This window comes from Amborella trichopoda, chromosome 3, assembly GCF_054954075.1.
Source record: "Amborella trichopoda isolate Santa Cruz 75 chromosome 3, AtrichopodaSantaCruz75HAP2 v2.0, whole genome shotgun sequence".
Classification (NCBI taxonomy): domain Eukaryota; kingdom Viridiplantae; phylum Streptophyta; class Magnoliopsida; order Amborellales; family Amborellaceae; genus Amborella; species Amborella trichopoda.
In genome coordinates, this window is record NC_142338.1 from 47,790,276 (window position 1) to 47,808,128 (window position 17,853).

Here is a 17,853-nt window from a genome sequence, read left to right on the forward strand (position 1 = left end):
TTTTGTGAACACTATCTTGCACACACTAATTTAACACAAATAAACAAATGCTTACACTGAAATAATCAGTTATCCCAAAAAAGAAAGAGAAAAACATCACTCTTTCAACGCCTTAGCAGATATCCTGGAGAGATTTCTACTTTCCTAGTTCCAATCTAACATATTTGTTATTAACTCACACAATATTGCAATTTCCCTTCATTACCTGTTTCTGGGTTCATTTTTATAACTTCCAAGGCCAATATCTCAATTCTTAGTCTTCAACCAAGGACCCAACATTCATCTCATTCATATGTAGGAGCAAGGCATTCGTCAACCATCTCCACGAGGTTGGGATTTTCCAAGGCAGCTGCTACCCGCTCCTTATCGTTCAACTGTTTATTCACTGTCATTTCGATAAAAGGAAAAGAATTCGATAGGAGACGTTATAATTTTTGGAAACCAAAAATACAAATGGCACATTAATCTATATTGGTCAACTCGGCAACTCTTGGTTTCAAATTGTTCAGCTGCCTAGAAAAAATAATTTTTTATTTAAGGAAAAAACTTTATATAAGGCAGTACCCTACCTGTATAAGTAGGGTTTCGGTGTGGTACATCGTCGATTTAGTTTGACGGTGTAGATTAGGTATGTCTATAAAGACAATTTCAAAATTTGAATGGATAGGTAGAACGTCAAATCTATACCATCCAACTAAAATGGATAGTGTTAAAACCTTACTTCTACAAGTATGGTCTCTACCTTATATAAACGCACCCTTTATTTCCCGCACTCCTCTCTCTCTCTCTCTCTCTCTCTCTCTCTCTTGCATACACACTAGCGCCATGGCTTAATGTTAGCTCCTGTCTCTAGGACAAGATTAACATTGGGTTCCGATCTTGAAAATTCCACTACTGTCTAATATTTTGAAATAATACTTCTAAAACGTTGTGTGGGAAAGGCCTGGACTAACAATCACCAAAGGTCCCTTTCAAAAGGTGCAATGACAGAAGACATTCTCCGGTTGTCTGTTTTGAATGTCCATCTTCAATTCACTTGACCTTCAATGATTAATTTCATAGTTGATTTGTAAAATTCTTTGGAAATTGGAAGAAAAAAATCTTAAAATTAGTTTCCTCTCTGTTATTCAAGCTTATCATAGAAGAAGGAAATTGACAAATTTCAAAATGAAGATGGACAAGAGGCTGGATATTTGGAGAAGGGAGGAGTGAGAGGAGACGAGGATGGAATGAAGGTAGAGACAGTCGATGAAATTGGGAAATATGAAGAGACAAGAAATATGGAAAGGAATGGAGACGAAATATATAGGGGAAAATAGCCAAGGAAGAGGTCGAAAAATGCTAGAGAAGGGTTAGGTTGAAGCTTGAATTCAATTCTTAATATGAACTCGCAATACGCTTCAAAGTGATCTCATGACGATTCAGCCCCACAAAATGCAAGTATAACCAAAGTTCTCATATTTTTATGAACCACTGGAGTAACTTAATGGGCATCATGCAATTGAACTTCTTAGGAGTGACTCAGCATAAATCATTTACTAAAACACTCCATTCTGGGTAAGGATTCCCATAGGATTTGGTATAGTCACATTTATGACTAGAGCCTCACATAACACTTCAGATATGCTTCTTCATATGACGAGATATCTCCTTTGGACAAGCACAAACTAAATTGACCATACTATTATTAGCTCAAAAGAAAACTAGCATGTATTGACACCTATCTTCCATTATTGCCAATGTTTTGTATGGAAGAAGAGGAGGTATTGTGCAGTTTAACATCATGCGATAAGGACTAAGCACCTCGTAGTCATGAGGATCATGGATAGTATCTTCTGAGAAAGTGACCATTGATAGGAGGCATAGCATCTTTTCCATCTTGGTTCGCGAGAGGGTAAGCACCGCTTGAATAGACCAATTTTATCACATTTGGGTCGAACCTCGAACTTGCAGCGAGTATCCCTGCCACTACAATGGGGCAGTGTACAAGTAAGACCAAGTCACCTAGCTTGAATGCCCAGACTTAACCATTTTATCAAAGACATGGTTCATGTGAATTTCATGTGCTTCTAAATTTCCCTGAGCTTGAAGGCGCCTCTCATCGACTGCTGACAATTCCTATGGCCTAATACAACCAGGATCTTCTTTACAAAAGCCATTATGAACCACAAGAGAGGAAAGTTCTACTTCCAAAGGAAGTACTGCTTCACCATTGTATACAAGGAAATATGGAGTGAACTTAGTCGAGGTCCTAACCTTTGTGTTATAGGCCCCTGAGGCTTCGGGAACTTCTCATGCCAATCCTTACGATTTTTAGGCACTGCATTTGCACAAGATCTTATTGAAGGTTTTGGCCAATCCGTTAGGTCTTGTATTATAAATAGAAGAATATTTCCAATCTATTTGGCATTTGGCCACTAGGCGGTATATAACTTGATTCTTGAAGAGCGAGTCATTGTCTGCAATTATTCTGTCCGGGAAACGAACCCCATAAATAAAGTGGTGTCGCACAAAATCAATTGCTATCTTCCCTATTACTTGCTTCAATGGGATAGCTTCAGCTCCCTTGGGAAAGTAATATGAGGCAGCCAGAATGTAATAATGGCCTCCTACTGAAACAGGTTCGATAGAATCTACAACATCCATAACCCACTCTGTTCAAGGCCATAAAGTTACCGCAGGGGAAGGGGCTCCCGTGCTTAGAGAATGACGACACCATGTATTTGACATCTGTGACATCTTTTTGCATCATCCTATGGAATTTGATATCATAGAAGGCCAATAATACCCAACGGTTTCCTCCGCTCTTATTAGGGCCTTAGGCAAAGCGACCCACTGTCCCCCTTCCTCTTCGCCATCGCTGCCGAGGTTTTTAGCAAGTCTATTTCGTGCTTGTATCTCAACGGCCTACTTACCGATTTCAACGTTGGGAGACATGGACCTAAAATATCCCACCTTCAATACAAGGATGACACCCTCATCTTTTTTTTTTGGAGAGAAATTTTTTTTTTTTTTTTAACAATGCCAGCCCCTTCCAAATCGAAAAAACCTCAGGCTCTTTCTCATATGCTTTGAGCAGGGAACCGGTTTTAGGGTCAATATGGCCTAATCCAAGATGATGGGGGTCCATGTTCAGCTGGATTCCCTAGCATCCCTCACGGATATATTGGACTGCACCACCAAACAGTTACCTTCCACCTACCTTGGCCTCCCACTTTGCATTGGCAAACCTAAGTCCTATCAATGGAGACACATAGAGGATAGAGTCCGGCGTCGGATTGCCGGCTGGAATGGGAGATACCTTTCCCCGGGGGGTGTCTCACCCTCATCAAGCCCACACATTCAAGCATCCCCATCTTCCAAATGTCGCTTTTCCTAATGCCAGCCATGGTTTCCACCTGGCTGGAGCAACTCATGAGGAACTTTTTGTGGTCAGGCGAAGGGGGCAAGAAATACCATTTGTTATATTGGGCCAGAGTGTGCTCTCCGAGAGCCCAAGGAGGCCTAGGGATATGCAATCTCAGAGCCAACAACCGAGCCCTCCTCAGTAAATGGTGGTGGAGGTCCACTACACAAGAAAATCACCTTTAGAAGGAGGTCGTCCATGCCAAATATCTCTGGCAGCCAAATGACTAGCTAACCAATGATCGCATGGTCTCCAATTGCTTTGGGCCTCCGGGGTGTGGAGTTCACTTCTCCATTACCTGCCCCAGTTCACCACTTGCATTCACTTCCACCCTAGTGCGGGCAACCGGGTACAGTTTTGGTCACACTTTTGGCTGGGTCAAACCCCCCTAAAATTGAAGTTCCCTCTCCTCTTCCGTCTAGAACTTAATCCTCTAGTTATGGTGGAGGACTGCTTCCAGACAGTGGGCCAACACAGAGTGTGGACCCCGAGATTCAGAATTTATGAATGACCTATTAGAATTGGATCGATGGATTGGGCAAATTCTTCACTGACAGAAAAAGAACGAAAGGATATGTCTAATAAGACAACCACAATCAGAGATCAAATAGAAAAGATCAGGATCACAAGAGACCAGTGTTCGCAAAATCTAACCAAAATAGTTAACAGGACAGTGGGCTGGGAGCGGTTAGAACCGGAACCGGACTAACCGGGGGGTTGACCGAACTAACTGGTCCGGTGGATTTTTTTTAAAAACAAATGAGGCAAAAACCCCAAAAAAAATAAAAAAATGAAAAGAAAAATTTAAATTAAGTGTATATTACCTTATTACCTACATTTATCTTACAAAAAAAAAAATTGAAACAAATTTTTACAAAAATTAATATATAAATACCATGGAGATATGCAAGACAATTTATAATTTGACATTAATTTAATTGATTGAGTTACAAAGTCCAACTAACAATGGGTAGTAGTAATGAGAGTGGTAAGAGGAGTCAGGGTACTCTTGTATTTTTCCAATGTATTTTCTTTGTTTCTCTATTCCGACAAAAGTTTTGAAGTAATCATATTAACAGTTCATGATTACATTCATCAATTGAGCAACAAAGTAAACTACTATATCAGCAGTCCTTACGACAAAATAAGAAAATGGTAAGAAGGAACTGAGTATTACTGATCCTAAGTAAATATCAGAATCCAAGACAGTTATTTAAATGCAAGATCAATTTTTTTGATACTAAAAAAGTTTGAAATTGTGAATGCCTCTGTCAACACAATTATAAACCCATTTACATTACACAATTACAATCCCAATTCCATTATCACACTAACTATAATTACAATCCCATTTCCATTATTACAAGTATAATTATATCATGCACTTAAAAAAAAAAAAAAAAATTGAACAAAAAAAAAATGAAGCAAAAGTAAGAACGAGATTATCATGCACTTATTTATTTGTTTGTTAGAAAAAAAATATAACATTTAAAAAAGAAGAATCAATATTTTTGTCATATTTATCAAAAAACATATTTTATCATAAAAACATAATTTTATCAAAAAAATATAATTTTAGTAAGTAAAATAGAAAAACACTTCCCATATTCATCATAAAAAATAATTTTATTAACTTAATAATATTAAGTAAAATTACTTTTTTTTGAAAAATCGGTTCTCCAAAACCCCTAATATCTAGCAAAAACCCCTAATTTCAGGCAAAAAAGACACTCAATGTTCGGAAAATCGAACAAATCAATACAAAATATTTGTAAAGGCTACCATCTTGGTATTTTTAATTTAATTTAAAAAATTGCATAAATTTAGACCTATGAAATTTTCACGACATCAAGCAAGAAATAAATTTGTATAAAAAAATTTACTCAATTATAAATCAACATACCGATTTTATATGACAAATGAAGCCTTGATGATCAAAATCCATAAATCAATTTGATAAAAAAGACCAGTAAATTGATCCAAAATCTGTTTTTTGGATCGAACACAAGTTTTCGAGCAGCAAATTTTGAGGCCAAAATCAACCCCAAATATCTTGTTTTTTTAGTAATTGAAACATGGATATGGTAACCAATTCGATTATGATTCAAAACCCTCAACTTTGATCAATAATCGTTACCTATTGAAGATGAAATTAATGAAATGGCGGATCGAGTTAGGGTTCTTTGAGCAGCTCAAACACAGGTTCTTCGAGCAGCTCAAACACAGGTTCTTCGAGCAAATTTATGGGCCAAAATCAACCCTCTATATCTTGTTTGTTGAACAAATTGAAACAGGGATATGGTAACCAATTCGATTATGATTCAAAACTCTCAAATTTCATCAATAATCGTTACCTATTGAAGAAGAAATTGATGAAATGGCAGAAATTTCAAAAGGTTAGAAAATCTGCCACTTCAATCCACAAGAACTATTGTTTTTTGATCTTTGATTCAAATTTTGTTGTTTTATAGACAATCAGTAATGGTTTACAACACTAAAGCACCAAAAAGGCCAAAAAATGGCAAGGAAATCGAATAAAAAAAGCAAGAAAATTTGATTCACAAGTCCTGCTGCAAATAACGGGCTGCATTTCAAAAAACGACCGTTATTTCGTTTTGTCCGTTTTTTGCCAAAAAAACACCGTTTTAACATAAAACCGGTTCAGTTAGATCAAAATCGGCTGGTTAAGACGTAAATACGACCAGTTCGACCCCTAACCGGCCGGTTTTAGTCCGGCCATTTTTTGGGGTGATACCCTAGGTCCTTAGAACCCCAAAACTGCCCCTAACCGGACTCGGAACCCTAGCGGTTCCGAGCTAGCCGGCCAGTTTTTCTAATAGTGCAAGAGACAATAAAACAAATTTCTGAACTATAGATATCAATATCACTCCTAGTGACACAAGTTATAGTGATAAAAGATCCGAATCACAAAAACCTATTTAGCAAGTATCCAAAAGAAGAAGTACTCATTTAATCTGTAAATGGCGCTATTTATGAAATGTTTCATTGAAAGAATACACAGAATTAGAATAGAGAAATATTCAAATAAATAAATATTCAGGATTTAAAAGTATATATATTAAAAGAATTAAAATATGCAATTATCAATTAAATAAATAGGAAAGGTCTATTAAGTAAGGGATTAAAATATTCAATTATCAATTAAATAAATAGGAAAGGTCTCTTAAGTAAGGGATTCAAGGGACCTTGAGATACCTAAGTTTCAATCTCTCTCCTCCATTCTCCAATCCACCTTCCTACCTCTCGCGGGACACAGCAGATTGATTAGATCCCCCGACCCATCCGGCCTCTTCTCGGTCAAGTCATTCTTACAACCCCCCTACAGCTGCCACTCACCATTCCGCAGTTGCCAAGGCTTGGTTTCCTTTGGTACCTCCCAAGGTTCAATTCTTCAACTGGATAACCTTCCTCGAGAGAACCCTCATTATCGACCAGTTACAAAGAAGAGGCCTTCAGTTACCCAACAGATGGACTATGTCTCTGGAGGAATAGGAGACAAATGCCCACCTTTCCATCCATTGCTCCACGGCTACCAAAACCAACCTCTAGGGACTCCTCCAACTTTTTGGTTGGTCCTGGGTGACCTCCTTCATCCATCCCCCAATTGGTAGATACCTTTGGCGTGCAGCAGTCACGGCTGCCCTCTGGGTCATCTGGTTAGAGCACAACAATCGAATTTTTAGAGGGGAGAAGCTTCACCTTATGGTGCTTTTCGGCAAAGTAAAAAGCTCTTGTAACCTGTTGGGCCAAGAACCATAAGATCTTCAAGTACCACCCGCTTTCAGACTTACAAATTAATTGGACAAACCTGCTCTCTACAAGAACAGCCCAAATTGCTTGCTCCTCCCTTTGGAGACCGCCTGAGCAGGGCGCAATCAAACTAATCTTTGATGGGTGCTCTCTTGGCAATCCAGGCCCCGCAGGTCTTGGCTCAATCTTTAGAGGCGCCAGGGAAGATACGCTTCTATCCTACTCAATCTTTGCCGGCACAATGAATGCTACGTAGCCGAAGCACGAACCCTACTCGTGGGCCTTCGCCACTTTGACACCTCGTAGGGGGATACGCTGATTGTAGAGGGGGTTTCGAAGAATGTGATAGCGTGGGCCTCTGAAACTTCGCAGAGACCTTGGAGATTGGCTCATAGTGTTTATGAGATCTTCCATCTTTGTAGGGATACACGCATGGTTTGGCGGCATACCTGTAGGGATGCCAATGCCATGATATCCGCCTTGCTAAGGAAGGCCTTCCAGACTAATTTGCAGGAGACCTTCGAGCACCTTTATGAGAACTAAATAGAACACACTGTTTACATATACTTGTATACTGTATAGCTTGTAAAACACTTTTTTGGGACCCCATAAGGGTTTTTTTTATTCTTGAACACCTTCCCTGCTGGTGGTTCATTCTTTTTTCTATAACCCTCATATCAATACAGTTACCAGTTTCATAAAAAAAATTAAAAAAAGAGAGGTATGTTGGCATTTAGAAAGAGATTTCAATATCTCCTGATGGGTGTTTGTGAAGAATACAGGGTTTGAGAAAGACAGGGTAGAGGAGGGCTAGAAGGAAGGGCTTTGAACATTTCATAGGGACATACGAGCTCATGGGGATCCCACTAGTTGGGGCAAAGTATATTTAGTCTAACCACATTGAAGATAGGCCAGTAATGACTAAAACTACGTAGATTCATTGTTACCCTGGAATGGAAAGCTGAGCACCAAAAGATGCCATGGTTTTGCGATGGCCAAAACTAGTTTCTGACAGTCTGACTGCATACCAATCATTCTGGATTCATATACAGCCATGGCAGGAACTAAACCATTGTGTTCCAAACTGATGTAGTGAGAGAATAAAGAGTTACCAAAACCTATAAGGGAATGATGGATGTTATTCTCTGCGAAAGAGCGAGCTGGGTATAGAATATGCCAGAAACAAATGCTGCTAAAAGATAAGCTGTGGAACTGGAACCGGAAGTGTTTGGGGAATCTACACATAAGGAAGCCTCCTTGATGAATTGAGAGGCTTGATAAGGTAGATGAGGAAAGAATTTTAAATAGCAGAGGAAAGAGCAGAAACGGTGCAAGCCAAGACTCAATTTCAGGAATGTCTCAAAGAATAGAAGAATTAACGGCAGCAAAGGTCTCTGCATAAGGTCGTTCAAGGATGGAGATAAAAATACAAACTCTTCCGCTCAATGGCAAGTCAGAGAGGATGTATTCGAAGCATCCAGGTTGGTGGAAAAGGATTTGAAGAAGGTGAAGAAACTGAAGAAGGTGAAGAAACTGAAAGAGCCATAGGTGAATATTTAAGACAACACTTCACAACAATGAAGAGGATAACCAGGAATCTACCCAGAATACCTTTCAAGAAGTTGTGGCTGGAATGATCATTCCAAATCAAAGAAATACAGGAGGCAGTCTTTGGCCATGGTAGGGACAAGGCGCCGAAGCTAGATGCATATTCTTTGGTCTTCTTAAAAGTGTTTTGGGATATGATTAACGATGAATTAGTTTGTACATCCAATGAATAAGATATGAGAGGCATGATACACATATGGATGAACTCATCTTTCATCACATTGATTCCCAAAGAAAAGGGGTTACAGGATATTAAGGATCTAAGACCCACAGGTCCCCCGGGAAGTGTGTATGAGATTATTGCGGAAGTATCAGCAATATCTTGAGGCAGAAATTTCCCGGAGTCATCTACAAGTTGGACCTCATAAAAGCCCACAACCACGTGTGTTGGGAGATCTTGGACCAAGGGCCTTATGGTGTTTGGCCATCCACGAAGGAATTGGAAACTGGCCTGTCAGTGCTATTTAATTGTACTCCAAAGGGGTATTTCTCAAGTTCATGAGGCTTAAGGTAGGGGGAACGCTCTGACTCGTTTCCTATTCACTATAATTGTTGAAGCTTTCTGAAGGAGTGTTTGATGGTGTATAACAAGTACGTCCGCTAACTGGTTTTGACACATCCTATTACAACTCATCTGCAATATGCATATGACACTTTAATTTTTTGCAATCTGATCTCATGAGAAAATGACCAAACTTTGGCTTGGCTTTTCTAAAACTTTTTCTGGGCATGTTAGTTACACCAAAAAACTATACTTATGGGAGTGTTGATCCCGGAGAGGGCAATGTTATCAGATTCTCTTCGCTTCGGTGAAAGAGGCCGAAGCCTTCAAATTTTCAGCCTAAACCGAAGCGAAGTGAAGTTCCAGTGCATCTACTTCAAGCCGCTTCGGTCTGATTCGGTCTCTTCGGCCGAAGCACAGAATTGTCTTTTAAAAAGACAATTACGTGATTCAGCCCACTTCAGTCTAATTCGGCCTCTTTGGCCAAAGCTCATAATTGTCTTCTTCTTCTTTTTTTGAATTTTTTATTTTTGAATTTTTTATTATTTTAATTTTTTTAAAAGGCTATTGTTTTAATATATTTTTATATATAAATATATACTTTATTTAGATTAACATTTTTAAAAATTCCGAAGTCTTCCTCTGAAACGGCCGAAGCACCAAATTGCTTCGTTTTTCTGACCAAACCAAAGAAAACTCCAAAGCGAATTGACAACCATGGGACGAAGAGCTGCTACACTTCACTAAGGTTGTTACCTGTGGAGTGGAAAGTCTCCTAAGCCAACATCTCTGGCTACCCTTGTGTACTGGCAAGCCCTATAAAGCTGATGGACAGAATCATAAAAAACATTGATAGGATCCCAAGCCAATATTTTAGATAGCCTTGTGTGCTAGCAAGCCCCCTAAAGCTGCTTGCGTCCATTTTGTAAATACTTTTGACATCAACTGGTTCGTACTTGAAACCGTTGAGCCCCATTCTCACAATGGTAGACCCCACCTATGCCCAGTAGGGGAGTGACTCTACAGAAACTTACCTTGCCAATCTGGATTGGAACAAATGCAAGAGTTTTCAATGCAAGACAACATTCAAAACATGTACAATATCACTGGGATAAAATCAAACATCCTATCACAGGCAAGGGAGCATGACGAATATTTTCGATACTCAACGCAGAAATTTGAGCTGAATAGAAATTGTAGGGGCTTCTGAGAATGCAATTCATTGGGAGAGTAGAAATGGCGCTTGGCAGATGCTTTTGATGAAATTTCCAAGTACAGGACCTCACTCAACCATATATGGAGGGAGGCCAATGAGAAGGCTGATCATTTGGCAATAGACAGAGTTTCGAAGACCAATTCAGTTACACATTTTGGTGTTCTGATTCTCTTTTGGAAGAACAAATTGTATAGGAAGTCTACTTGTGTATCTCATTTTTTTAAAGGAAAGTACAGCTAATGATAAAAAAAAATGTAAAGATAAAGGAATATATGCTCACCAGCAGCTTCTGTTGCATGAGTTCCAGGAGCAACTCTAATATCCACCTGAATAAAATGGAAGAAGGTGAAAACATTATTCAGAGTTAAGACATCAGAGCATTTGCATAAGAGTACCTAATCTTCATGACAAATCATGACGCCCAAGTTTGACTTCAAGACAGATGACCAAATTAACGTAAATTACTGAGGAACACAAGAAATTTTCAATGCTATGAGGTTACTATTCTTTCATAAATAACAGAAATAAGCATCCTAATTTTCTTCTCTTCTAACTATTTTCTTCTTTTATGAGTAATATTTTTTATTTTGATAAGTAATTTGTTGTTTATTCATTGGCATTTGTGCACTTCTATTGTGTGGCAATGTAACTTAAACTGTCCTGTCAACTATTATCGTGACAAAAGAAATGAATATTAGTTGGGAGTTGGGAAGCCTCAACTCCTGTAAATATGATTTCTCATCTTGTACACACCTTTGCTTTAAAAGTTCCTCCTATTATAATGAACCATGAAAACCAATGACACACATGCAAAGTATTGTAAGCATACAAGGCATTGGTCCTCTTCTATTATTTGGCTAGGCCATTAACTGTCCATTCAAATATATAATGATAAAAGCAATAGATATTAGTTATTTAGTTGGGAGTCAGCTTTTTTTTTTTGGAACAATCTTGTAAACACCTTGCTTTACAAGGTCCTATTGTCATGAACCACAAAAACCAATGAAACACATCCAAAGAACTGTAAGCATATATCAAAGATATTTCTAGAAAGGTATGACCATATACTGCAGTTAATGACCCCTCTCGACTTTTTCGTGAATCACTATTAATGACCCCTCTTGTCATTTGAAATTGTAGGCCTCCTCCCTCTCCCTCACCCTTGTAGACCTCCTCCCTCTTCTTTGCCCTTTCCCTCCCTCTCTCCTCGAACATTTTATTTCTGTGAATGTGTGAGCAATTATGTGCATGGGCACAGGTTTGCACACACACACAAACACACAGTTATCACAAGATCTTCAAAACATTGCAAAATACAAAACATATTTATGTTGATTGAAAACTCCGAAATAACATCACAAGACATTCTATACTTGTCAGATAACTTATTCGGAGAAGAATCTGACTGCTGTCAATAACTGTTCCAAGCACTAGGCAAGCCAAAGTAAGACCCTTGCAAATGGAACCATCTAATACGCAAAAAGAAACACATATAGGGCCCATGAAAGGTATTAGATTTGGCGAAATCCATAGTGCTACATCAGATTAATCTGAGTTATGAAATGCCAAGTTTAATAGCTTCATGCAGAAGCATCATTGACTGTGAATCACCCAGGAAAGTGGCCTGGTATGTAGGTGAAATCCCAAGGCCCAAAGCATCAAATAGTTTTGGGCACCAACACCTTTCACACCACTATTTCCTTGCACACATACCCTTACCCACCCCACTTTTCCCTCAATACTATAAGACTACTATCCCTTAATTTGAGAGACAGAATAATTTTAGGGGAGTGTTTGTCAACAAAGCCAGCACACTTTCCCTTCCCATCGGTCTATAATCAACTAGTTGTGCCCTGTAAATTGCATTCAGCTTGAATTAAGTCAGGCCTAATATCTAGCCAACTCCCAAATGCACCAAAATTCATTCTGTATTTTGATCAGGTGGACCACTACATCATAGTCATAAACCACAATATGGCACTCAAATATTGTAGTTAAATTAATACAATCTGCCATCTACATATCTAACAGGCCCTAAAGTTTTGAAGGCAAGAAGATGTTGTTTTTCTCTCCATTGTCCTTCCCAGACCTCAACGCCATAGCATAAACCCCTCAAAAACCTTTAGAGGTATTCCATCAATTGAACCTTTTTTCATTCACCCCCCAATGATACCCTCTAGTCTGACCTTTACTTATATTTAGTTTCCCCAGCCGATTAACTTCTCTCCTAGATCATATTCCATCCTTCTCGCCCCTTATCCATGCATTCCTTCTATTTAGAATTTTCCCAATATCCATTTCCTCATCCCCACTGCCTTCGTTTTTCACCCCTCCCCCTCTTCTTAACCAATTTGGACCATTCTACTCTATGAATTCAGCATTGACAACAGTTTTAGCTAAAAAAGTAAGACTGGGAACACAAGGCTCTAATATAAGCATCTTATAGAACTGAATGAATAAAACCATGAACTGTAAAAAGATGTGAACTTCACAAGGAAAAGAGTAATCTCCCAAAATGCAGTTTGTATGTTTTCCCACAAAATGATCAGTTAAGAAACCAAATCTAACAGAACTAAATATGACCTTGAAGGTTTAATTATATGCATGAAAGCACTAAAGATATTTATGCCATTGAGTGTCCAATGGCATAAATAAGATATTTACACCACGGCATATAGAGCAACAACTAGACATGCATCAGTAAGTGAGATTAAACTGTATCTCATTAATGATCATGATAGCTAGGAATAGAAGGCCATAATATCATACCTTATAACGTGAAGGCAAGCTACGCATAAGTTTCACACGTAAACAAAGCCCAATCACTGTGGCCATACTACAGTGCTCAACTGTAGGAGTGAATGTGATCCTAAGTCAGACAGAACAAATTATATATCAGCAGTTTGAAAATGAATAAGAGCATCGTGAAAATGTAATATTCTGTAGGCTAACCTGACATAGTTATGCTCATCATCGAGTTCAATCGCATCTTCAGACACCACTTTGAGCTCTTCCAAGGAATATGGATGCTCAGGATCTTTTATATCTCTAACATGATGTAAGATTGTTAAGGAAAACAAGAACTTCACAAGAGTGACACTGACATGCAAAACCGGTAGTAATTAACAAGCCTTTTTTCAATTGTAATGTCAAGAAGTACGACAGATTATCATAAGGAACACATCATAATACTCTGAAAATCAAGCTAAATAACATCAATACAGATAATAACTAAATCATTATTAGGACCATATACTACAAGAGCACCTGCACATAATTAGGACATTTTTTCTTAAGTACTTGGTGCATCTTCTTTAAAACCTGACAATTAAATTAAAATATCTGATGTAAGCATTGTGTTCCTCCAGTGACAAAACAAATAGAGGTGATTACTAGTAGCCCAAGCTAAAGAGTTCAAAAACTTAGGCCAAGCTTTGCCAAAAGCCTTCTACCTCGTCTGCTCAATTCCTTGCTTTTTTTATGAAAATCTGTCATAATTATCTTTGGTGCCCCAACATTGAATGTTTGTTATTGCTTTAAGATTAGATGCTTCATTAATACAACATAGTATTTTTCACATTTAGCAAGTGTATAAGCTTGATTACATAATGTTGTAAAAAACAAGATATTTACTAAATTCCCACTAACATGATGCAGGCACCATACTGATTCTCAGAAAATCAAAACTTTTAAGTAAAAAAAAACCATCTTTTCACTTATTTTGGTTGGTAAAATACAACCACCATCACTAGGCACATAATTGAAATATTTACCAAGAGAGACAAGCCAAAGAGAAATAGAAATATGGTGATTTCTTTGAGGATAAGTTAGCAGTAGATGTCGAGCCCGGCACATAGTACCGCAAAACACATAATGGTGCTGCTTGGGATAAAAATGTTTATACCATTTTCTTTTTATTTTGTATAAAACAAGTAGGAAAGTTCATCAAGTTGCACAAAGCATACAACCAAAGAGTAATTGTATTACCTTTTGCACAAAGATAATATGAAAAGATACAACAGATCGTTGTCAACACATGTGGATAGAGCACAATCGAAGACAAGGGGATGCTCATAAAAAGGGAGCTCAGTTGAAGAGGTTTAAGTAAGGACTTGCCATCAAGGATATGAGTGAGCATCCTAGATTACATGATTTGGAACAATATGTCAGCGAAAACTTGTATGTTCATTTTAGAAAAAAATAATGAGAAGTAACCATGGTCTTTCAAACAAATACCAATTCTTTGGCTCTACCATCCCCTTGCCTTGCTCTCTGAAGAATACAATCACATTGTCTAATGAATAGCTCCACCTTCCAAAGGATAGTCGTGCAGGCATGTTCATGTCGTGTTACTTGTCACCTCCAAATCAAAGTGAAAATGTTTTAACTTGTTGATTGTGTGTAGGTTAGCGTGGGATTTGAACATGGATCTGCGATGTGCAACGCCCAGGCCCTTGAAGCCTGGAGCATGTTGAGGGAGGTATATAGCTACCATTTCACCCTAATTTTTTATAGTTTAAAGACATCCCATCTTAACTAGGCCAAGTCAAATCAATGCATGAGTCATAACAACCAAATCTTATAAAAAATGTCACTGTAAAATAGAAGACATAGGTAACTTCTTTGTAAGTTTGGCCTTTGGAACATTGATGTCCTGAAGTATGGTGTGGAAGGCAACAAGGGTCTTTATCTGGGGCCAAAGTAATTGCAACAAAGTCAGCTGATTCAATCCTACTTCTTAATCCTCAAGCACTAACATAAGGAAATGGCAGTATACCAAACAATAAAAATACCATATACCCAATATATAAAAATGACCATGGGTTAATATCAAAGCTAAATAACTAAACAGGAACTTGTGTTTCCTTATCAAAATTGCATATTATAATAACACACAAAAACTTACCTGAAAGAGAGAAAAACACATGAAATGTACTGTCATCACAACTTTGATTACAGAACTGTAATATTCAATAAATAATGGGAAAGAAAAGATAAATAAATGAATATATGAACAATTGTGTCGATATATAAATGAATATATGAATTATTGAAGAAAGGATATCAAAAATTTCCTGCACTGTAATCACAACTTTGATTACAGAACTATAATATTCAATAAATAATGGGAAGGAAAAGATAAATAAATGAATATATGAACAACTGTGTCGATATATGAATTATTGAAGAAAGGATATCAAAAATTTCCTGCTGGTCTATAGGTTCGACAGCATATTCATCTTTATCAGCTGGTTGACTCCGAACACGCCTCTCTTTTTTCTCATAAACGACTGGGTTTGCATTGATCAACCCGGAAACCATCTCTATTGCTTATTATTTGAATATCGATGACCCAGATATGATTAAACTGCAAACAAGTTTTGGATAATACTAAATTAATACTTTATTGAACTGCAAACAAGTTTTGGATAGTACTAAACAAATCCTCTATGACAGATTACAGAGTCCAATAGTAAAAAGTACAAAAGAAACTTGTCATAACAGTCAATAGATATAATTATGGAACTCTCAAACTGAATAAGGATCGTTTATAGCTGAAAAGGATTTTTCAAGTAAACAAGTATGTAATAAATGACGAAAATTTGCAACTAAAACACCCAGTACATAAACATACAGTGATTATATATTAACTGGTAAATGGTGACAAGTTCTTGCTTGGATTTGGCATCATTAAATTAGTACGGTATTATAAAAAAAATCAAACGCAAACAAATTTATTAGCAAACACAAGTGGAACATAAGAAACCAATTACTATAATTGATTCTCACTCGATTTCGCCCAATCTGAAAAGCAAAGGGAAATTTGTAAAGAAAAATAAAAGCAACTTACGTGTTATTATTTGCAGAGAAATCCTCAAACAAAGGACCTGTCCTCAAACAGGAATCAAAGGAGTTGTCTGCCCAATAGTCACCGGAAAAACTTTGAAGCCGCCGGAAAATGGACGCGATTTAAGAAATTAATGTGCTCCAGGTATGGACGTTTTCTGGCGTTAAAAAACAATTGATAAATAAATATAATGTCGCCAACAAGCCCGCGAAAATGTGACTGGGTTTCTAATCGGAGTGATTTTACAATGTCGGCGGACTTTGTTTTTCTTTTTTTTCATCTCCATATATCCCGATATCGAGATAGTCAATTATATGGTTTTTCAATTTAAAAAAGAGCCTTTTTCAATATACTTTTGAGGTGCACGTTAAAATTTTATATAATTTAAGACGTCAACCTTATATAAATTTTTTCCATTAAAAATTAACACATTTGAAACTCATTGGTTCTTCTATGCATGTTTAGTTCTCGTGAAAAAATTATCTCATGCAGTCAATTGTGAGAATATTTTCACATCAATTAGACTTAAAAATTCTCTCATGCAGTAAGTGTTGGAATATCTTCATACTAATTGGACTTAGTGCATATTTTCACACCAATTGGTAACTAATTGATGTAAAAATATTCCCACATTTGATTACTCCAATTGGCAACAAATTGATGTAAAAATATTCCTACACTTGATTGAGATTTTTTTTATATAAAAATATTTTCACGCGAACCAAACGTCCCAAGTACATATTCATGCTACAAAAGTAGAAATGCATTTGTAATTATGTGGTATAGGTTTCAATCCCATGAAAATGAAGTGGGCCTCATGAAGAACGGACCCAATAAGATTTATGGTTGACATATCATCCTTGATGATTTGTCTCCTTGATGACTTGCCCTCCTTGAGTTCTCCCTCTCTCCTTCATCTACAGTAGAGTTTAAACCTAACACCCCATCCCTAAATCTATTGAATATTTCCTTTTAAGGGTGTGTACATAAGTATTGAGAGATTATCACCATAAAAAGAAGGCCTGCATGATTTTTCTAGGAAAGAGAGAGCAAACAAGATGTTGAAACCAATTCCCACCTATTTTTTACTTGTCCCTATGTATATGCTGTATAGGAATGGAGCAAAAATTTGTCTTTTTGGAACCAGGTTGTCAACGATAGGATTCAAGATTTCTTCCGGCATAGCCGAAATCTACCATATCCAAAGAGTGGCTGACAACTTTTGGAGGATAATTGTGACATCTATTTATTGGAATCTGTGGAAAGAGCGAAATACAAGAATTCTTTTAGAACAAAGCAAATGATGTTAGGCAGGTAATTCACATTATCATTGTCCATGTGCTACAATAGGCAAAATATTTGCCGGAATTTAGGGACCCTCCAAAGGAGTTATTTTTTAACCATTTGTGATACTTGTTGTTCAAGAGAAGTGTTAGAGAAGTAAATAACTCACTTTGGTACCCCTCAAACGAGTGGTATTAGCTCAATTTTGATGGAAGCTT

General features: G+C 37.4%; 1 protein-coding gene across 1 annotated transcript; it reads right to left on the reverse strand.

Moving 5' to 3' along the window:
* Positions 1–16,562, reverse strand: AE7 (MIP18 family protein (DUF59)). Its single transcript, XM_088861036.1, has 6 exons — positions 16,355–16,562; positions 15,700–15,871; positions 13,456–13,559; positions 13,273–13,372; positions 10,784–10,829; positions 1–385 (listed from the first exon to the last, which is right to left on the reverse strand). Exons 2-6 carry the CDS (start codon positions 15,823–15,825, stop codon positions 285–287), a joined length of 477 nt encoding a protein of 158 aa, XP_088717162.1. The 5' UTR covers positions 15,826–15,871; positions 16,355–16,562; the 3' UTR covers positions 1–284.
* Positions 16,563–17,853: the final 1,291 nt, after the last annotated feature.

Coding starts and splice junctions, on each gene's coding strand:
- AE7 (XM_088861036.1), bottom strand. CDS start 15,825: ATGGTTTCCGGGTTGATCAATGCAAACCCAGTCGTTTATGAGAAAAAA. Junction 13,560..15,699: donor ACCAGCAGGAAATTTTTGAT/ATCCTTTCTTCA, acceptor ACAATCTTACAT/CATGTTAGAGATATAAAAGA. Junction 386..10,783: donor TCATGCAACAGAAGCTGCTG/GTGAGCATATAT, acceptor TCGAAATGACAG/TGAATAAACAGTTGAACGAT.